The 22,764-nt window shown below is 37.7% G+C and overlaps 3 protein-coding genes across 3 annotated transcripts; all 3 read right to left on the bottom strand.

Moving 5' to 3' along the window:
* Window positions 1–3,427: 3,427 nt before the first annotated feature.
* Window positions 3,428–8,251, bottom strand: epob (erythropoietin b; the record flags this gene model as incomplete). Its single annotated transcript, XM_081353883.1, has 5 exons — window positions 3,428–3,592; window positions 6,175–6,333; window positions 7,715–7,801; window positions 7,881–8,007; window positions 8,238–8,251. The coding sequence occupies 5 exons, from the start codon at window positions 8,249–8,251 to the stop codon at window positions 3,428–3,430; spliced, it is 552 nt and encodes a 183-aa protein (XP_081210009.1).
* Window positions 8,252–13,363: 5,112 nt separating this feature from the next.
* Window positions 13,364–15,623, bottom strand: LOC308683563 (endonuclease domain-containing 1 protein). The gene is made up of 2 exons (XM_081354048.1): window positions 15,111–15,623; window positions 13,364–14,225 (listed from the first exon to the last, which is right to left on the bottom strand). The coding sequence occupies exons 1-2, from the start codon at window positions 15,414–15,416 to the stop codon at window positions 13,617–13,619; spliced, it is 915 nt and encodes a 304-aa protein (XP_081210174.1). The 5' UTR covers window positions 15,417–15,623; the 3' UTR covers window positions 13,364–13,616.
* A 3,838-nt stretch (window positions 15,624–19,461) lies between these two features.
* Window positions 19,462–21,477, bottom strand: LOC308683252 (endonuclease domain-containing 1 protein). Its single transcript, XM_081353608.1, has 2 exons — window positions 21,047–21,477; window positions 19,462–20,540 (listed from the first exon to the last, which is right to left on the bottom strand). Exons 1-2 carry the CDS (start codon window positions 21,362–21,364, stop codon window positions 19,944–19,946), a joined length of 915 nt encoding a protein of 304 aa, XP_081209734.1. The 5' UTR covers window positions 21,365–21,477; the 3' UTR covers window positions 19,462–19,943.
* Between the last annotated feature and the right edge of the window lie 1,287 nt (window positions 21,478–22,764).

The raw sequence follows: 22,764 nt of genomic DNA on the forward strand, positions 1-22,764 counted from the left end.
TATGTATTATTGATAACCTTATAAGGCTATGAATGAAAAAAAAGATTCTACTATCTAATTTTTACCAGCATTCTTGTGCCAAGTACTGTGATCATCGTCCAATCAGACGCAGTCTTGTGGACGGACGTGGAGAGAATCGCCTGAACTGGATTTATTCAAGGAATTTGCAGAATTGAGAAAAAAGTGCCAAATTTGTTTTTGTTTTCTTTGGTCTCTTTCTCGTTTTTTATGTTTGTTTTTGCATTTTGTTTTGCACTGTCACTGTTATTTGCCTATGGGGAGAAATGAACAACTAGATACAACTACTACAAATATATATATATATATATATATATATATATATATATATATATATATACATATATACATATATAAAGTAAAGATATAGAATAATTAAATTTATAACTTGATTGCGCTTTGGGAAATTTGCATGATTTATTTTTAAGAGGAAAATGGACATCTTGAAGAGAATTTGTTCCGCATTTGAGATTCAAGACTCTTCATTATTTGTCTTTTTATTGTTGTCTTTTTCTGCAATAGTCTTCTCTATCTTCCTCTCTCTATCTCTTTCTTTTTTTTCTCTTTTTTTTTTACATCAGCTATATTTTGTGCACTTCATTTGGAGATTCTTTTCCCTCTGTAGATACATGGTCGTATCCGGAAATGAAACTGATTCTTGACGATAATAAAGAGGATAAATAGTTCCCTTCTTTTTTTCATTTATAATTACGGAAGCCGTACGACAAAGCTCATCTCAGAGAGAAGGACTGATCAGATCCACGATCCTCTCCTCTCCTTTTTTTATCCCTTTTATCTCTCTCCGCTCGTATAGTCCTCTGTAGTTACCCGCGCATTACGCCACATTGAGTTAAGGAACATTCGCTGTTGCTCTTTCTCTCCGTTTCGGCGTCAAGACTTGGACTCTGCTGAGCTGGACGTCCAGAGCGACGGGATCAACACCTGCGCCCGTCCCCGCACAGCTGGAGTCTCTCCGTATCTCTCTTTTATCTAGAGCCCATGAGAGCTCATGACGTGTCCAGAACATTCTCCCCCCTCACTGACACTGACCTTTGAGTGATTATCTCAGTTTGAGCTCACTTGTCATCAGGCGGACATCTTGTTATATGCCCTGTCACAAGTCTCCATAAGACCTTCTGATTCAACCTCTCACTTCTCAAAGTGTTTTTTTTTTCTCCGAAATCTCTCTTTCAGGGTGCCGAGAACGATCTGGCCGAAAGGAAATGGGAGATGGGCCGTTTGCATTCGCGTGTGTATGAGGAACAGGACAGATGTGGCCTCTAAATGAGCTCTGGAGACTGACTCTGGAAGCTTCGTACATCAGGTTTGAGCCACGGTGACGGTCAGAAACTAAACACACTACCGTTACGCAGCCTGAAGAGGTGCACTACTCTACAGTGGGCGAGGCATCACTCCTCGCACCACTTAAATATACATTTATGATCCATAACGCAAGCAACTGTGCACACCGATCTCATCTCCATCCATTTTTTGTTCTCTCGTTGTCTTGTTTTTGGAGTTTCTTGTCGGTGGGTGGATGAAAAACACACAAGACCACTTTCTGTCATGCCATGACGAAAAACACAAGATGCAAACTGTACATTTTTATAAGTGTAAGAGATGACATGGTCTTTGTAAATATTTTGTTTATTGTTGGGTTCACAGCCAATCGTATCCACTGTAAAAACAGGTGCAAGCTCATTCGTCCAATCACATCCCTCCTGAAGACCCTATTAGATTTTCATTTGAAGGTTTACAGATATTTTTGACAAAAGACATTAAATCGTAATGAATGTTGAGGGAAGCGGGAATGAAGCGAATCCACATTAGAGGATATATATGAGTCAAGAATGAGCGCATTTTATGAGAATAATTGCATTTGGAAGTCAAATTTGCTGCAAGGCCCGACAATGCGGCGGACAAAAGAGTTGCTGGCTGCGTCTGATTCTGTTTCATTTGAAAAACGGAGGGTGGAACCGATCAAGGCTCTAATCAGAATATTTAGTTGGAGAGAGTTAAATGAGAAAGTTTATTTGGAGAAGCTCGTTTTATTTCCACGTAAAAGGCGATATGATGCAAATCGCTAGAGTCAGCCGTTTTGTTTTTTGTTTTTTTTTGAGAGGCCTGCTGTTTGAGTCATTCTCCTGGGTGTTCTTCATTACGCTTCAGTGGACTAAATGACACTGTGGGGTGTTTGTTTTCTCTTACCTGGTTGTAAGTTCTTAGAAATTTAATGTTTCCCAAACCATTGGAGTTTTGTTGGAGTGAAAGTGGGATTTCACAGAGTTCTGGCTTATCTCTTTGTTGTGAATTTGAGCTGCATATATTTCAAAGTAGAGAATTTAAACAGTTCATATTTTTCTACAAAATAAAGGGAGAGAGATGATTCTACCGGCAACTGACAGACATATAAAGCACACTCTCACCAGACATACATGGTGATACTTTTTGTCTGGGTTGCCTATGTATTATAGAGGATTTAAAGAAAAAAATACTGAGAAACACAACTGTTGAGTATTAATGCTTGGTCGCCAAAAAAAAAAAGAAAAAAAAAAGACTTGCACCTGTTGAGTTTCATTTTGTTGAATTTCAGCAACGTAAAAAAGGCTTGATGAGGGGACTGTGTGACCGCAACTGGTCTAAAGAATGAAATTCATATTTCTATTTCCTATACAGGCTACTACACACTGTATGTTGTGTATCTGAACTGGACAACATTAAAAAGGCTATTAAACATACAGACAGGCCTGTCTCCTTCTTTGCATGTTGTTGTCCTAAATTGTCTACTTTCAAAAATAATATGAATCGGTTTTATTTGCTTATTTTATTTATGTATTCTTACAGTTCCATTTAAACTTGTTGTTTTGACCTGTAGATGGAAGCATATGCAGCCTCACACTGTTGCGTCCACATGGCAAACCTTGCTGAACCCTACACTGTGTACCTTAAACGTACACATCTCAGCAAGAGGGACGTGTCCTAAAAAAAACCAAAACAAATAGCAGCACAATTCATGGATTTGTAGAAAAATTGTACATACAAAGATAATTAAATAAAAGTGTCTCACGTGTACTATAGTCCAGGTGGCCTTATACAGCCGGACAAGCTGTTCGCCAAACCGCTATGAGCCTTTGAGCCTGCGACGGGTCCACTTGTGGGCTCTGATATGTTCCTCCGCAGGTTCCTCTGCCATGAACACCTTTTTGAATACGTCAAGGTGTCTCTACCGTTTTGCTTTACTCTGCACGTGATGCATACTTTAGATGACTGCAGGCTTTTAAATGCAATAGAGCATTTGAAGAGCGGCACCCGGAAAGTATAAGCTCTTTATGATTGAGGAAGGAGTCACAATCAAGCGTTTTTGTCCGGGTTTGTGTGTATGCGTGACTGTTGTGAACAGTTCCTCGAATCAGCTGTTTTGCCGCTGGCTGGCTGGTGCAGCTGAAAGCAGGAGTCTGACTTTGCCTCGCAGGAAACTGCTCTGCACCTGCAGAAGTTCTGGGAGAGAGGAGACCTCCTGCATCTGTGAGCTGGCAGGAGCTGAATCATCTGGAAGAACTGTGGACCTGGCCTGCTGCGGAAACAGAACCGATTAATTAGAGAAAATTGATCATCCCAAAAATGTATGAAATGGATAGATTGCAGCTCTAAAATCTGATTAACACGTAAAACAAACCAAGACAGTTTTCTAGTGTGAAAATCAACTACTGGTAACGGCTTTGGCTACTAAGCTAGTTACCCCTCCCATTTCATGTATCGTACCCTAGTGTTATATTTTAAGCATGATTCATTATATTTTAGCACCCTGGGAATGGTTCACTGATGATGATTGATATATATTGATGCAGCCTTTAATTCATTCTCATTGTTACAGACGGCAATGAATCATATATTGGGGCCTTGGTTTACTATGGTGCGAAAAATCCCATTAGACTGAATTACTTATTTAGAATGCAATAAAATCAGCAAAGTCTGCTCCAGACATACAATTATTTAGCCATCCCTATTGTCTATTCAACTGACATTTTATTTATTGGTTTATTTATTTATTTATTTATTTATTTATTGCTTTATCTGAATTGCAAAACTGAAGACTTTTATTTATTATTTATTTATTTATTTTTAAATATATATATATATATATATATATAATGGCCAACCACCCCCCACCCCAAAAAAAAAAAGTTTTTGTTTTTGAAAAAAAAAAAAATAAAAAAAATATATATATATATATATATATATATATATATATATATATATATATATATATACAGTAGTAATAGAAATGATTCAACCCCCAATGCAAATGAAATAAAAGTAATTAAAATAGCTCAACACAACAAATGTTTCAAGTGGTTTCCCCAAATTCAACTGAAAATGCAACTTTTAATGACTTCTGCAGTCTCAAAATTATTCAACCCCTAACCAGACACCAGCTTCTGGCAGCGTTTCTGAGGAATCTTAGCCCATTTCTCATTAGCAATGCCCTCCAGTTCAGTAATATTCAAGCCTTGGTTGAATTTGAGATATGCTTGGGTTCATTGTCCTGTTGGAAGGTCCAGTGACGTCCAAGCATCATCTTCCTCAGTGATGGCATGACGTTTTCTGATACTTTAATGAATCCATCTTGCCTTCAACAGGCTGCAGGTTTCCAGTTCCAGGATGCAAAGCAGCCCCAGAGCATCACAGAGCCACTGTCATGCTCAACTGTAGGCAGAGTGTTCTTTTCAGCATATGCTTCATTCTTCTTCCTCCAGACATACAGATGATCCATAGGGCCGAAAAGTTCCATCACTCCAAGAACAGAATCCCAAAACTTCTGTAGCTTATTTATATGATTTTGAGCTTTTCTTGTGCTTTTGGGTCAGTAGTGGTGAATGTCTTGGAGTTCTGGCATGAGTTTAGTACGCATCTTACTGTGCAAGCTGAAACCTCAGTGCCAATTGCCACCAAGTCTTGCTGCAAGTCTTTTGCAGTCACTCGAGAGTTTTTCTGCAGTAGTTGATAGATTCTTTGTTCTGCTCTGTCCAGGTAGAGTAACCACTGTCCCTTTAACTTTGAATTTGTGAACTATGCTTCCAAGGATGTCTCTAGGAACATTTAGTGCCTTCGCTATATTTTTGTATCATGTTCCTTGTTTGTGAAGGGTGATGATATCTTCTTTTAACTTTTTGGATGATTCTTTTGACATATTTTTAACATGCAGTCAAACGTGACACTCAACAAGCCTAGCCAGTTCAGATATTTCATGTGTTCTAGCTCAAGCACACCTGGTGCAACTAATGAAGCCCTTGATTAGTTGCATCAGGTGTGCTTGAGACAACACCTGTTTTGCAGATTTGTGCTGTTTTGAGGGATTCTATTCAGGGGGTTGAATAATTTCGATTACAACTGTACACACACAAACTGAAAAATAAACAAAAAAAAATTTAATTTACTCCTGTGATGTCAAAGCTGAATTTTCAGCTGATTTGGTGCTCAAGAAACATTTCTTAGAATCAGTGTTAAAACCATTTAAAAGTTTGGGGTAAGAAAGATTAAAATAATTGAATTAGGGTGCATTAAATTGACACTAAAGACATTTATAATGTTACAAAAGTTTTCTATTTCAAATACTGTAACTTTTTATTCGTCCAATAATCCTGAAAAAAATTTATCACGGTTTCCAGAAAAATATTATGCAAAGCTGTTTTCAACATTGAGAGTAAGAAATCATTCCTGAAGGATCATGGCTAAAATTCATGTCTAGCGCTGAGCTGTTCATTTTCAAAAATCATTTTGCATTTTTCATGACAGAAATAGGTTAAAATATCCAGTTCCCTAAAAGGTTAGTATGCTACTACTGCAACACCCTCCACTCATGGACAGCTATTATGACATGCATGCAGTGCAAACACACAGACATGAATCTGCACAGCACTACACTTCACCTCACAGTCACTGAACTATCAAGCTTTGGGGAAACAAAACGCACTTCCCAGAATCATGCTGCCGCTTTGACTGCAGCCAACAGAAGAGAGAGAGAGGAATTAAAGGGCAGACTGCACGTTTGCACAATTTAACTAGAATGCCAAATTAGCTAAGAGGCTCATGCTAGATGTTAATGTCAGAATTGTCAAGAAGAAACAAGACTTCACTCTGACACTCTTACTTTACCTGTAAATCAAGGCTGTGCAGGTTCTGGCCGAGGCTGTGGATGTTACTGATGTTGTTATCCAGAGTGCTGGCCAGAGAAGAGTTGCTCACTGTTTTCTTCGCTGTACTCAGAGCCAGCAGAGACAGTCCAGTTTGGACCTCCATGACCTGCCCCTGAACCTGGACACGTCTATCAATGATTTGAAATGCTTTCACATAATACACTTGCTGTAAAGGGGCCATGTACTGGATTATTTTATTATTTTATGTTTCCTGGGGTGCCCCTATAATGGTAGAATGATTTTTACATAAAAATTGTCATAATTTAGAAATAAAAGGCATTTTTCCTAGCCTGATTTTAGCCTCTGATTTGAACGCTCTGTTTGAAGGGGCGTGTCTGCTGTGAGACTAAACGCCCACTACTGTGATTGGCTGACATGTTTGCATATGAAATAGCTAGCATTACATGTGGAAATCTTTTACCACGTTTTTACTATTACATCTATTGAGATTAACGAATCGTGAAAAATTATTGATTAAAGCATTATATTTAAATCTATTCCATCAAATGAAAGGTTGCAGTGATGAGCATTGAGCAGATGACAGTCTGTTGATCGCGTGAATGAAGAGATCTCATCATTGCAATGCAGTTTCTGCACTCTCACAAATGCTTTCGCCAAATAACAATGCAAACACGATGTAAAAACAGTAAGAGCTTCGTTGTGCTGTGTAACAGCGTCATTGATTTCATAACAAGTTTTGGCAAGTGTCCAGATAAACTCGCGCTGTGTGATTGACAGGTTGGGCGATTGGAAAGGGAGCGTTCTTTGATCGCTTTCTGTATATAATTTAATAACAATTTAAATAAGATTATTTTCATCCTACTAAGAGAAACGATGTGATGTTGATTGTTTAGTCACTGGCTTGATTTACTGATGCATAAACAGTATTGAACGAGTTTGAGAGAAAGATTATCTGTCTGAACTTGATTACACATCAGAAATCACTGATCACAGATCAGGCATTGGAATAAACATGGTTACTTACATGTTTGTGGCATTGCTGGCAGATCCATATCGTAAAAGTCTGTTTGCAAGCAGCTGCGCCGAAATTGTGACTGATTTAACCAATAATCCACAGTGAAATGTACCGAATACAAACAAATAATGCCCTGCTGAGACATTCACATTGTTGAAAAAAAAAAAAAAAAACTTTCCTTGCATTAGGATCCTTTGGAAGGTAATGGTATCAATCCTTTGTCGATCAAAGCTGGTCTTTTGCGGCCCTGTGACGTCATAAGTCTTCACTTTTTAGATCCTGTCATTTTCTGGCCTTGGTTTCAATAAAAGCAGTTTTTGGAATAACAAGGAAGTTTGGAGTTTTGAAACTTACAGGGTATTTTTATAGTAGCCTATAACGAACTCTTAACTGTCAAAAGATCTAGGAAAAGTTGAATTCTCAGTTCATGACCCTTTTAATAGTTTATAAAATAGACCAATACTAGAATATAATATAATAATGCTCCTGTATTTGATCATTTTAAACAGACATTATGACTCACGTCTATATGTTCCCAAACAGCGAAGTCAACACTACTCTGAAGAACAAAGTAGGATTTCATCACTCTACAGCCACCTCTGCAACCTCGCTGAGAGAACAAGAGACAGATGAAGTGATGTTTCTCAAAATAACATGTCATTCTGCGTGAATCACTATAGAAACTTCACAATGATAACTTCAGAATCTCGAGCTTCTCGAACAAAATGGTCCAGAACCCTCAGGTCGCAGATGGGTCGGAGGGCCGAGTCCTGGTTTCCACCCAGCCACACAAAACTATCAAAACCGTCACCAGACCTTAACAGACAAGGGAGACAGTGACCAAACCAACTAGATTAGATGAAAAATGGACCCATATTCAAAGCAACTTCATTGTGCCTAATCTGGAAATTAATTCTTTATTTGGAACTGGTATTCACATACAGTAACACAAGCACAATATTCAATGCGATTTTAAAGTGATGGCAGCAGTGTGATTCAAACCCACGCCTCCTGAGAGACTGGAGCCTAAATCCAACACCTTAGACCTCACGGCAGGCATGTCGAAAACAAGTCGCTCATTCATATAATCATATTCAATTTCTTTACACATTTGAGGTTAAACACTTCTGATTCATCATTGTGTCACTGTCACTCACTGACACTGTTCATACTGGGGTCGCCGCTCAAAATAGCATGACACATCAGCTTAAAGCATTATAAGTGCATGGGGAAGGCAGTCCAGCATAGTGTTGATGGGGATTAAAGGGTTAGTTCCCCCAAAAATGGAAATTATCCCATAATTTACTCACCATCAAACCATCCTATGTGCATATGACTTTCTTCATTCAGACGAATATAATCAGAGTTATATTAAACAATATCCTGGCTCTTCCAAGCTTTATAATTGGACTGAATAGTACCTGAGATTTTGAAGCCCAAAAAAGCGCATCCATCCATTATAAAAGTAATCCATACGGCTCCAGGGAGTTAATAAAGGCCTTCTGAAGCAAAGCTATGCGTTTTTGTTAGAAAAATATCCATATTTATAACTTTATAAACTATAATCACTGGCTTCAGGTAACGACCGTACACGAGTCGAGATCAATAGCGGTCACAAATTAGAAGTCTAAAACCAGAATTTTTAAAGAGAAATGACGGAGGATTTCGATATAAGAGAAGAGGAGCTTGAGTTTGTTGCCCAGCCCTATTTGTTTGAACCGCGAGAGGCATCTAATCTCACCTAAGCTTACGGTACACCTACATCCCATGTCATACGTCGGGTGAGAGGTCACTCTTCTGCCAGAACTAGACTCGCGTACGGCCGTTACTGGAAGTCAGTGATTATAGTTTATACAAAAAAGGATTGCTTCGCTTCAGAAGGAATTGATTAACACCCTGGAGCCGGATAACTTTTATGATGGATGGATGCACTTTTGGGGCTTCAAAATCTAGGGTATCATTCACTCTCATTATAAACCTTGGAAGAGCCAGGATATTTTTTAACTCCGATTGTGTCCGGCTGAAAGAAGAAAGTCATATACCTAGGATGGCTTGGGGGTGAGTTTTGGGTGAACTATCCCTTTAATTTGTAGGTATAGGCCTACTAAAAAGATTAATTCACTGAATCACTTCCTGCTGGTTGCAGTAGATGGTGGCAACTGGCAAGTGAGTAGGTGTGTTCACTTGAAGCAGTGCTGCGCAGACCAATCAGTGTATCTGTATGAAATCAAAGTACTGCGAGAGCGAGTGATGTCATACACCGATCGGTCTGCGAAGCGCTACTTCAAGTCGAACAAATCGATTGATCACATCCCCAATCGATTGATATCGTTTCGTTATTTTATTACCAATTTGGAAAACAGTTCATATTTTTGTGGAAACGGTGATACATTTTTTTTCAGGATTCTTTATTGAATAAGAAGGTCAAAAGAACAGCATTTCTGTGAAATAGAAATCTTTTGTAACATTATAAATGTCCTTGCTGTCACTGTTGATCAATTTAATGCGTCCTTGCTGAATAATAGTCGGCCTATTAATTTCTCTAATTTAAAATCTTACATGCCTCAAACTTTTGAATGACAGTATGTCACGTTTTCACACACACAAGAAAAGCAAAATGATAAAATAGTTTATATGCCTATATTGTAAACTTTAAAATAAAATGATTCTTAACAACAAGGGAATGCAACGAGAATTGTTTGACCGGCATGGATTCAAACGCGAGACATCAAATTTTTTGTTTAAATTTAGCTCCACTTTAGATAAAAATCTTACCTGAAAACGATTGCATCCGTTTGCATAACATTATGCATTTTTACGATGCATAATGTTCTTAAGTCCGACTTTTATGTTCTTTTTTTGCACAGTCTGCAGACTAGCCTGATCTCGTGCACGACCCTGTTCCTCGTGCGTCCTGATAGTATTCCAGCGCTGAACTCAAGTTTGAGGGCAAACTTGTTAAACGTTCCTAGAAGCACTTTTATATGGTGACTGTATGAATAGACCTACAATTATAAACAAATATATTAAATCATAGGCCTTGTTGAGGGGGGAAAAACAGCAGACCCGCTTAAACCAGCTCATTTATACGACTATTTAATGTTTTACGATTTTCCAAAACTTATTAAACTGATATTATTCAAGATTTATTCAAAAATGTTTCTTCTAACTGGAAAAATGTCAAGATTGTGGTATGTTTTTAGTTTGACAGCAGCACCATCTAGTGTACAAATACTGAACTACAGCCAGCCATGCATCGTTTGGTCCAGGTTTGGTCACAGCTGTAGAAATGGGTTGCACTACTCAAGCATGGATAATGGGCCGGGCCCTGGGGTCTTTCTTAGCACTAGTGCCTTCTGAGCACCTTATTGCGACTCGGATGTTGTATATTTGGACCCCATGTTGATTTTAGACTGAGGGACATGTGTTAAAGTCCCTGGCCTGAGGCTCTGTAATAGTTAGGGAGATAGAAGGCACCTGATACAAAGGTGTGTTTTCCTGATCTGGGATCATTTACATTGGGCCACATGTGCAAAGTCTTTCAGAACAGACTCCATAGTACTTCCATCTTGCACAGAAACCAGCAGCTAAGAAAGAAAAAATCATATATTTTTTTATTTCCTTGAGTTCATTCACCATTGCTGGCACTATAGACGCAAAATTACAACGACAGTAATAATATTAACCAAAGACAATTTACAGAAAGGAATACAAAGGAGAATATGTGATAGAGAGAGAGGAGAGTTAAGGCTTATTCAGCCTTGTCAGCTTCATTTGCATATCCATCCTCATTTGTGTCTCTCTGAGATTAGATTACAGCCTTAAGAAATGAAAGGAATATCACCCAAATTTGCTAATCTCACTTAGATAGTATTACGTTTCCAGTAGTCAATCATTGAAGACTTGTCCTATATGTGACCTGGGAATTATTGTGGACTTTCATAAAGGCTGCATTTCCTTACAGTTCCTTTTCTGTAAGTGTTGGAAGCCATTTATTCTATCATCATGGAATTGTAGGTCGTACAGAATAACAGCATGACGTGGGCAGATGTTCTTGTATGACCATTTCTAGTTTTCAAGGCCCTTTATAAACCACCGTCATTGCAAATGTGCACAGGCTAACAACTATCTTCCAAATTCATCTACTCTTCACATCTTTTACCATGCCATTCTTATCCTTTTCATCCTTAGAATGATGACCGGACATTTGGACTGTCTAGAACTGACAAAATGCCGTTTTTAGTCCTAAAATTATAAACTGATCAACTGAACATTGGTGAAAGAGAGATGGAGACACTTTCACTGTGTTTTCTTAATCTGATTTAAAGAGATCATAATGATAATCAATTCTCTTCATAACCCATTCTCTTCCTGTTTCTCACAATGTTATATTGATTTGATACAGTGTCTGTTACGTAAGGGATAATGTATAGAGAGGCAGTTGTTATAGCGAATAACAACCCCGACAGGCTGAACAGCGAAAGCGGAGCGCCTCTCTATACATTATCCCGCTTATTACATGGCTACCTACAAAATAAATAAATAATTTGACACGAATTATTGATTTAAAAAGGAGTTTATTGATTTAAAATAGGGCTGTCAAAAGATTAATCGCGATTAATCGCATCCAAAATAAAAGTTTGTGTTTACATGTGTGTGTACTGTGTATAATTATTTTGTATATATAAATACACACACATGTATGTATATATTTAAGAAATATTTGCATACATATACTGTATATATTTATATTATATATAAATATAATTTTTTTATATAAAAATTACACATTTTTCTTAAATATATACAAGCATGTGTGTGTATTCATATATACAAATTTAATTATACACAGTACACACACATATATTATTTAAACACAATCTTTTATTTTGGATGCGATTAATCGCGATTAATCTTTTGACAGCCCTAATTTAAAAACGATTGTATTGCTTCCGCCAAAGAAAATAGTCCGTTCCGCGTCCATAGCAACGCGCTGTTTTTCATGGCAACGGTCTGTTATAGCCTACATCGCAGCGGTCGTCTGTTATGTAAGGGTTAATGCCCGACGAGGTGTCCATTATCAGGTATTAATGGACGACGGCGAGGCGTGAACCGAAGTCCATTAATACCTGACAATGGACACCTCGAAGGGCATTAACCCGCTTATACCATGGTCCCTTACGAAAGAAAGACATATTTAATCAATTAATAATACTTTAATGTGTTTTAGAGTAAAAATCGTGAGGGTTTTTATTAAGTCGAGCGCACTATTTAATATCTCCCGTATACAGGCGTTGCCAAGCAACGTGGCCACAGCGACCCGACCGCAGCAATTGATCAGTGAGTTTGAGCCAGCGCAATCATTTAGAACTGTCATCAGGCAAATTGACGGGACGCCTTTCCTAGGTGTACATTATCACTTTTTAATGGACACCCTGCAGCCAATCAGAATGGAGTATTCACCCAGACCATGGTATAACAAGAAATATCGGACCGCATTCTACATTGGAATTCAGCCAAGCCATGTAATAATGAAAATTATTCCTGATATTAATTGTGTAAAATTGTGTTCAAGTGGGGGTAATGATGAAATTCGACTAGAATTGTCCTTAGGTTTTTATTGGTTTGTATCAGTCATGTTATATTGAAAAAACAAGGATGGAAAAATGTGACATGTCAGGTTTTTTTTTTAAAGATATACCACCTGTTCATCCTTAAAAAAACACAAACTAGAACTTCAGGTGGTATCAGTGAATTACGTAGCATTTATATGCAAACTGAGGCACTTTGTCACGATTACTCTGTGCATATATAGGATGATTAATGTTAAGATAAAAGCATTAAAATAGTTGTAAGCAGAGAGCTGACAGGAAAAAAATGTACAGACAAAATCATTTTCAAAGCGTAACATGACAAATTTCCCTTAAGTATTCGCAAAATATGAATAATGAATTAAAAATATTTTAGGCATATACACTAACGTTTAAAAGTTAGGGGCTGGTAAGTTTAGAAAAAGATATTTTATGCGATCAAGTGTTTAAAATGTAATATAACTTTTCTATTTGAATATATTTTAAAATATATTTATTCTAGTGATGCAAAGCTGAATTTTCAGCATCATTGCTCCAGTCTTCAGTGTCACATGATCCTTCAGAAATCATTCAAATATGCTGATTTGGTGCTCAAAAAACATTTATTATTATCAGTGTTGAAAACAATTTTATTTTTTTTAAATCTTACTGACCCCAAGCTTTTGAAGTAGTGTGTAATATTGCAATCCACTAAATGTGACATTCTGCAGATTGTCAAATTTAGTTGTTATTTCAACTCTTTTTCTATAATGAAATACATGGCGAAGCTACAGGAAAGAAGAAAGCAAGAAAAACGAAACCACAACCAAAGCTATAAGCTGAAGGCAGGTTGGATCAGTTGCTATGATGAAGGTTTGGAGGAAGAGGTGAAGGTGAGATGCAGTTATCATAGAACAGCTGGAAATTCTTGTCTACAGCCATTCTGTTTGTCAGGTAACTCTCCAGATCCAGCACTGAGAGCTCTTGGACTGTGTTCCCCTCCTTTGCATTCTTGGCGAGGGCCGCTTGGGTCGGGAAGAGGACGCGCACGACGTGTGGCGCGTTCCGGTCGTACTCGGTGCAGCAGTAGGCAGACCACACATCTTCGGGGATGCCGACACGGTCCTGGTTGTTGCGTCGGATCATGTTTCCGGTAGTGGTAACCCCAGTTACGATGTAGGCTGTGCCCCGGCAGAAGTTGTTGAGGCGCACGCGGATGCGCTCTTCGTATTGGCGCCACGGACCGATGTTGAACTCGCGGATTTCTGGCACGACGTTGGTGAGGGTGTAGGTTGCTGCTCGGTCCTGGGGGTCTGACTGGTGCTGGTCTGGATTCAGATGGCCTCGCTCGTACAGAACCACGTCGGAGTAGTCATCCAAAACCGCCTGGCTGTCCTCAAACTTCATGTGCAAGTATCCGGTGGGGAACGGCAACATGTTCCCATTCCCATCAAGCTCTGCAAGCTGGGAAAGTAGGACACCACTTCATTAAAATCATAACAAAGAAAGCCATTCCACACACTCTTAGAAAGAAAAGGTAGGCCTACAAAGGTGTCACTGTCTGGGACGGTACCATTTCCTACACCTTTGTACCCCATAAACGGTGCATATTCGCACTTTAAAGGTACATATTAGTACTAAAGTGTACCTAAATTGTACATGATGGGTAGTAACTGATTATATGTAATCCGGATTACGTAATCGGATTCCAAAAATTAAACACTTGTAATTTGGTTGCACTTTATTTTACAGTACTTACAGTGTACTTTCCTAAGAACATACTGGATAATATAAGATAACTAAGGTTAGGTTTAGGAGAAGGTTCATGGTTAGTACCTAGTTATTGCAATTACTGTAATTACATACAATAAGTTCATAGTATGTACATGGGGAACAGGATTGTAAAATAAAGTGCTACCAAATAGGTAACACTCTATTTTACAGTGTAATTGTTACATATGTTACAAGTAATAATTATAAATTATGCATAACTACATGCAAATAACCCTAAACCAAACCCTAATCCTAACCCTATAGTACATTAAGTAAATGTAGTTGCTTAATATTACTCAGTACTTAAATGTATAATTACAAAGACACCTTAAAATAAAGTGTGACCATTTTTTTTGTTGGTTTAACTTAAAGTTAACTGATTGCCTCAAACATTTTAGTTCACTGAAATTGAAAATTTGAGGTAATACAATGAAGTAACTCAAAATATTATGTTATCTTAACCGCATTAAAGTTGATTTGATAAAAGATAAAAAGTTGTGATATTAGTTCGTTTTAAAAGGGTGCTGCCCCAGTGACAGCTTTGTGTAGATATTATTTCGTGAGTGTGATTCATACCTGAGGCTCATACATCCAGGGGTAGTCCACACGCCGATCACCCTCTGTTTTCTTGAAGGAGTACGCAGAGTAAACTGGAATGCGGTTTTTGGGGTCGTACAGGGTCACGAATCTGGGTTTGTCAGCATAGCGCTGGCAGATCTTCTTGAGACTGACATCTCTGAAGCCGCGCGGTGGGGTGCCCATATACAGCGAGTCCTTGCATCTCTCAACATGGTTGAAGTCGTCAACCACGGTTGCAGTTCCCCGGTGTTCAGAGAGCCACACTGTGATGACAAGGGCCAGAAGGATGACTGAGGGATGCATTTTAGTCAAAGGAGCTTACTGACGGTCTCACGCGAGTGTTTCTTTGATAGAGTGAGCAAGTGAGAGAAAGTCGAAGCTGGTTCCTTTGAATAGCTCTGACTAGATAAGCAAAACAGAACTAGTGAGACTTTGCCTAAACGAGGAGAGCGAAACAGCTTTACGCCTGTCCTCCAGGTGAAGGATACAAGGATAGCCTACAACACTAACATTCTGACACATTTTCACGTTGCTATTTTAAAGAAGCACAAGCACCCTCTCAATTTCAACTGCTTTTTCTCCAGCAAATTTCTTAACGTGTAAATATTTGTATGAACACAAAAGATTTAAGAACTGAGACATAAACTAAACAAAGAGCGTCGAAAGTGTCTATTTCCAATGTGTTTTGCAGTGGTGAGCAGTGTAGCCAATCGCAGACATGTCTGTTGATTTCTTGAACGCATTGGCCGATCAGAGGTGTTTAATTTAGGCATAATCCACTCACTTCTCAAAACGCCAGTGTGTTTTTTTTTTTTTTAGTACTGGATTCTGCATGCTCGTGAATCCTCTCATTATAAACAAAGCGTAGTAGACGCGACGTAAATAAGAGATCATTGTGCAGTGTAAACAGTTTAATTCATTTTAGCAGAACTTTGTTAGATCACGATGAACTGAAGTGAGTTTTTAGTGATTATAAGAGAAGAGCACTTGGCTATATAATCCATTAAGAATTTGAATATTATAAATTACAAAATGATAAAATGTTTAGTTTCAAATTATTAAATTGGTTGTAAATAAAAATCATTATCCCCCTGTTTCAAAGACAAAAGTCTTAAAGGAATAGTTCACTTTAAAATGAAAATTCTGTCATCATATACTCACCCTCATGTTGTTTCAAACCTGTATGAATTTCTTTCTTCTGCTGAACAGAAAGGAAGATATTTACAAGAATATCAGTAACCAGACAGTTTCTGGGTCCCATTGACTTCCATAGTATATTTTTTTCCTACTATGGAAGTCAATGGGACCCAGAAACTGCCTGGTTACTGATATTCTTCTAAATATCTTCCTTTCTGTTCAGCAGAAGAAAGAAATTCATACAGGTTTGAAACAACATGAGGGTGAGTATATGATGACAGAATTTTCATTTTAAAGTGAACTATTCTTTTAAGATATAGTCCCAGACTAAAATGCAGAATATAATGTTTGAGCTGTTTTTTAGCTGAAAGCAACTTGCACTGTCTTATCTCAAAATTTGTCAGTGCCATTGTTTTGTCTCAAAATGCTTTTTTTTCTAGAGCACGTTTATAAAAGCTACATAAATGCCCTAATTGAACTAAGGCCTTATCCTGGCTTAATCTAAACCCTGTCTGTGAAATCGGGCCTTTAATTATACAAGAAAATATTTATATATTGTGTTGTTAGGTATAGACTTCTGTATTATTCACTCAATTAATTGCTGAATTTGCACAATTCCATAGACATGTTGTGAAGGGGTAAATATATTCCAAAATATGAGACAGCGAATAAGTGTTACGAAAGTAAACGAACGCATAGTTGGTGTGATGGGGCCTCATACCTGGCCCCCAAATCACTAAGTCTGGCACTGCTCTTTAACCAAGGCATTTGCAAGTTCTCGAACACGTCTGGGGGTACATATATTTACACGTGGTTTGGAAATGCAAGGACAATCAGCTGTTTTTCCTGGCTCCCTGTAGCACTGTCTTCGACATCTTACATTACGGACACTGCATTTTATTGTTCTGACCACACACACACACACACACACACACACATATATATATATAAAAGAGAAGAAGAAAAAGAAGATAAAAGAAGAAAACATAGGCTACATATATACGTATATTAATCAAAAAAGGTTTCTTTTTCTTCTTTTATTAACCAGCAGCTTTCTTTGGAAGGAGTAATCATTAAAATGAGGGATAGATGGTTCAGGCAAATACTGTGCAGAAACCTTATCACATATTCCCAGAACAATGTATACGCAGGTCCTCTTTTCTGTAGAGCTAATCGTCTTTATGGGTGACTCGGCTGTCTTGTAACATGTAAATCAGGTTATTCTATAGTCCCGATCGTGAGAGAACAAACAGTCCTCAGTAGAGTGTGAAGAGGTGATAAACCTGTCTGAATGGAGTCTGTGTCCTGTGTGAACAAGGGATTAGGAAGAAAGGGGCTCCGTTCACCTTCTTTTTAATTGTTTGTCTGATATTTCACAAGCTATCTCATATTCATACCATTGTTTATCTTGCATGCACACACAAAAGCAACATTTTACTTTGAGAATCAGTAGACAGTGTTCATTGAAGGGGGTGGATTGGAATCCACTGCTGCTTCAATGGATATGTAATGACTGATTATAATCAATATTTTTCCTTCTAAATATCAAATGAGTTGAATGACTTCTCTGGAGATTTTATTTTGTTATAGAAGTTACCAGTGTGATCACTGAAATGTTCTTTTCATATATTCTTTAATGTCAGTATTTGATATCTGAATGCAGTAACAGTGCTTGCCTATTTATCCCGGCTTCCAGAAATGAAATAAGGACTGGTTTTGTGTTTGAGAAAGGTCTTCAACGTGTTAACGGGTCATTGAAGCCAATAGTTTAAGGGACCATTTCTTTGTTAAAGCCTTACTTTCCAGTTAGACTAATAGCTCTCCTTGAGAAAGAACACATTATCCTGATGTTTTGAGACGACTCTCCCGTTTATAGTTAGAGCCTGGCCAAATCCAACCTTGGAAAAGCTGTGTGTCGGTGTGTTAGTCTTCTTGGTTACAGGTTAAGGAACCACTGGCATTGTTGTTGTTCTGGACATGTTGGCGCCCAGCAACCCAAATCTGCGACCTGGAAGGTCACGACGTGCCTAACTTCAGGGTCCGAGTTTCAGCTGCCTAATCGATGCAGATATGCTTCAGTCTATCTGTATATGTGTGGACAATTACTGTTTATCTTTTTCTTAGCCAATGAGACTCATTCAACCTGAAGCAAGGACATAGCTTAGACCTTGGTGAAGGGTATAGCTGCTGAGATCTTTGTAACTGTAAGCGGGACGGCCTACGATCTCCTGTGTGAGTCTTGAAGCTGACTTCTGCTGATGAAACTATATCTTCAGTAAAACTTTTCTTTTCTTTCTACCCCCTAACAACATATTAAATTGATCAAGCAATATGAGTTTGATATCAGCTTCATTTGTTGTTTGATTTTGAAAATATTTATCCAGAACACCTGCCTTTTATGTTGTAGACCCATGTTTTCATGTTTTTTTTTTTATATTGGTTATTGACAGACTGCAAGCACAGAGAGAAGATTAAGTGGTCAATTTTTATTTTAGAAGAGTTACAGTATTCAGATAAATTGTCAGAAACATGATTACCAAGTGAGAAAAGATTAGTTGTTGCAGTTTCATAAAGAAGTTAATGGACCAAATAAAACTCCTGAGGCCCCATATGATTATAGTCATTATCTCTCTCATTTTATCTTAAATTTCTGTCCTCTCATGGATAAATATTCTTCATTTGTAGATTTAAAATATCTCTGAAACTTAAATCTGCATTCTACCAATCAAGGCTAAAAGAAATTGATACAGATTTTACCCTTCAAATCAAACAAACAAACAACAAAAAAATGATGAAAAGTAAATAGTGTTATATCCAATAATATCTGGGTTCTTTAAAGCACATACACTACCGTCCAAAAGTTTGGGGTCAGGTGGGCAGTCAAGAGTAACATGTGAGGAGTGCCGGTACGTGAGAGTACACTAGAAGTGCCAAACACTGAGCACAACTGTTTTCAACATTGATAATAATAATAATACATATTTCTTGTGCAGCAAATCAGCATATTATTATTATTATTTTTTTTAAATCAGCATATTAGAATGATTTCTGAAGGACAAGGAAGACTGGGACTAATGATGATGTAAATTCGGATTTGGATGGCAAAGGAATAACAGGAATAAATTACATGAATTAAAAGTATATTAAAATAGAAAATAGTTATTTTCAATTATATTAATATTTCACAAATTACTGTTTTTACTGCATTATTAATCAAATAAATGAACATAATAGACTTTATTCAAAAATCTTAATGACCCCAAACTTTTGAATGTTACACAAATATTATTTTCATAATTTGTTATCGCAACTTTTTATCTTTTGTCAAATCAACTTAGATCATTAATGTGGTTCAGATGACATTATATTTATAGTTTCTTTTTATTAAACCAATCTACTTCATAGTATTAACTCAAATAAAAAATGTAGATGAACCCTGTTTAAGGCAACCAGGTAACTCAACCAACAATAATTTTAGTACCGTCAATGATTTTCTAAAGAACTGAGAATGTTTTCTGTGGAACCTAAAAAGTATTTTTCTGTGCCATCAGGTTGTAAAACCCTTATTCTAAATCTAAATTCTAAATGTAAGAGTGTATGGTAGACTATTCTACAGAACACAACTGTACCAGCTGAAAGATATGAAAATGTGTATATGAATTTCAACAGGATCGACAAGTAACTTAAAGACACCTAAGTCTTGCCAGTCATTATGACATTATTAGGCTCACAATTCTCAAAGAAAATCTGAAACCTCTTGTCCACAAAGGTGTTCCTCTTCAAAAAATCTTCCAGTTGCTGCACGGACATCTCTATGACCTCCGGTCCTCCTTTCTCGTTGAGGCCTTGGGATGCGAAGGCCGGGAATTTGGATCGTTCGTCAAACGGGGCGTTGTGATCGTAGTCTACGCAGCAGTATGCCGACCACAGGTAGGTAGGGACGGCCACTCGGTCGATGTTGTATCTACGGATCATCCTTCCAGATGTGGTGACCCCAGTGACTATGTATGCCGTACCGCGGCAGTAGTTGTTGAGTCGACGGCGGATGATGTGCTCGTGGTTTTTCCAGTGGCCAATGTTGAACTCGCGGACCTGTGGGACCACATTGGTCAGGGTGTATGTGGCCGCCTTGTCATCGGGGTGAGCCTGGTGCTCATCGGGGTTCAAATGACCTCGCTCGAAATCGACAGTGTTTGAGTAGTCTTCCAAGATGGCCTGGGTGTCTGCAAAACTGCCGTGGACATTTGGAGGGAATGGCTGCATCTCACCAGAGTCCGATGTTGTGGAGAGCTGTGTGCGTAGAGAGACACACTATTTAAAGAGTAGGTGCATAAAATATTTACCATTTGAAAAAAATATCTACAACCAGCCTAAGATTGTTTGATTGTCTTGTCTTGATTGTTTGGCACTTTTCATTTAGTCAAGCTGGGAGACCATCTTAGACCAGCAAATTACAGCAACTTACCCTACAGCTTAAACCAGTCTAAGATGGTTGCTAGTTTTAGCTGGTTTAAATTGGTCTCACACCTTGGCTAAGATGGTGTTTAACTGATTTAGTTGTTCGGCAGTCTGACCACCAGAATAGTGTCCAAAACTAATCTAAAACCAGCCAACAGACCAGGCTGGGAGACCAGATAAGACTAGAAGAACCAGTTTAAGCTGGTTTGTGTGTTGTTGTTGTTGTTTTTTTTCCTCAGCTGGGTGTTGAAGAGAATTCACATTGTGCCTTTTTTATACATTGAGACTACACTACACTTTAAAACTTTACTAAAGTTCAACTTCACCAAACTGTTTACCTGAGGCTCGTACATCCAAGGAACGTCAACCTTCTTGAAGCCGTCGGAGCGTTTGAAGGTGTAGGCAGAATACACCGGGATGTGATCCACCACATCGTACAGACTGACATACCGAGGCATTCCGTTGTAACGCTGACAGATCTTTTTAAGTGACCGGTTCTCCAGACCCCGTGGGGCGGTGCCCATATACAAAAATTCACGGCATTCTTCGGAAAAATCTTTCTGCACTTCTGAGCGCACAGTCACGAGCAGAAAGTAGAGAAACACCTGCAGAACAGTCCGGTGATCCATTACATTGAAATGAAACACCGCTCTCATTAGAAATCTCCTTTGAATAACCCCTTAATGTGTCCCGGCGTGCTCATTTTTCATACTGCGATGATAGTCAAATAACTGCTCGCTGCACTCTCCTCACATGACGCCACATTCACGCCGCTGCACGTTCTCACCAGCGTTAAATAGGCTAAGGAATATGAAATAGTTTTACGCAGAAATATAATATTTAAAATATAAGGTAGCCTATAATAAAGATGTTATATGGAAATATAAGATCTCATAAATAAAGATGGCTTAAATTTAAAAGGGTTAAAAGCCCTTTATCCCTAGTAATAAATAGAAATGAAAGACTTTATAAGTGAAATATTAATAGGCCTACATAAATAAATGGTTCAATTACTTATTTCCCTTTTAAATTGTATTTTGAAATTCCACTATTTATTTACGAATTCACTGATGTATTCTTAAATGCTGTTTTTTTTTTTGTAAATCCCTTTTTAATTTGAATCATTTATTAATGGATTAATATTTCATCTATAAATTATTTTTTATAATTGCTTTTATTCAATAAAATTTTTAAAAATGAATTACTTTGCAATTGTATTTTGCTTTACAATGGTTATTTTAATGAATTAATGGGTAAGCAAATGTATTAATGCCTATTTTTACTGTGCAATTGGTTATTCATTAATTAAATGCTTTATTACTATTTCCATGACACTTGTGGTCCTCCATACACTTGTTCTCTAATGTTGTATTTTTGTTATCCTAATCGTAGTTTTGCTCGTATAAAAAAGTCATGCAACATACAGCAAAAGCAATGACAATAATAATTAAAGCTGCAAGCAGCATTTATCGGGGTTCAAGCAGTTAAGGCCTTTAAGGCATTTAAGCACAAAAGCATCAAAAGTTATTAAGATTTATTTAGCAAGCATGTAACCACTGACATAATAGATGGAAAAGACCATTTACAGCCAATACAGGCAATTTGCCATGGGATATATATTGTTTTAAAGCTTTTTAACAGTTATGGCGCCACCTATGGTCCGATCTCCATAAAATTGTTTACTGTGACCTCAAATTGAACCCATACACATGTGTACTGAGTTTGGTGAAGATATCTCATTTACTTCTTGAGTTATAGCCATTTGAGTAAAATAGGCTCCTCCCACAACGATTTGCCACATTCTAGAATGATTTAATATGATTCTAGCATGATTTACTATCATATACCATGTTCCAGAATGATTTATTAGGATTCTAGCATGATTTACCTTGATACACCTCATTTCAGTATTATTTACTATGATTTACAATGTTTCTAGCATGATTAACCACATTACTAGCAATTATGTGAAGTGTCAGTGCAAATGAGGTGATGAACACTGACAAAATATTATTGTGTTATAATAGTTAGTTATATACGTGATTTTTAGTGTGTG

The sequence above is a fragment of the Scardinius erythrophthalmus genome (assembly GCF_964197995.2).
Source record: "Scardinius erythrophthalmus genome assembly, chromosome: 23".
Lineage (NCBI taxonomy): Eukaryota > Metazoa > Chordata > Actinopteri > Cypriniformes > Leuciscidae > Scardinius > Scardinius erythrophthalmus.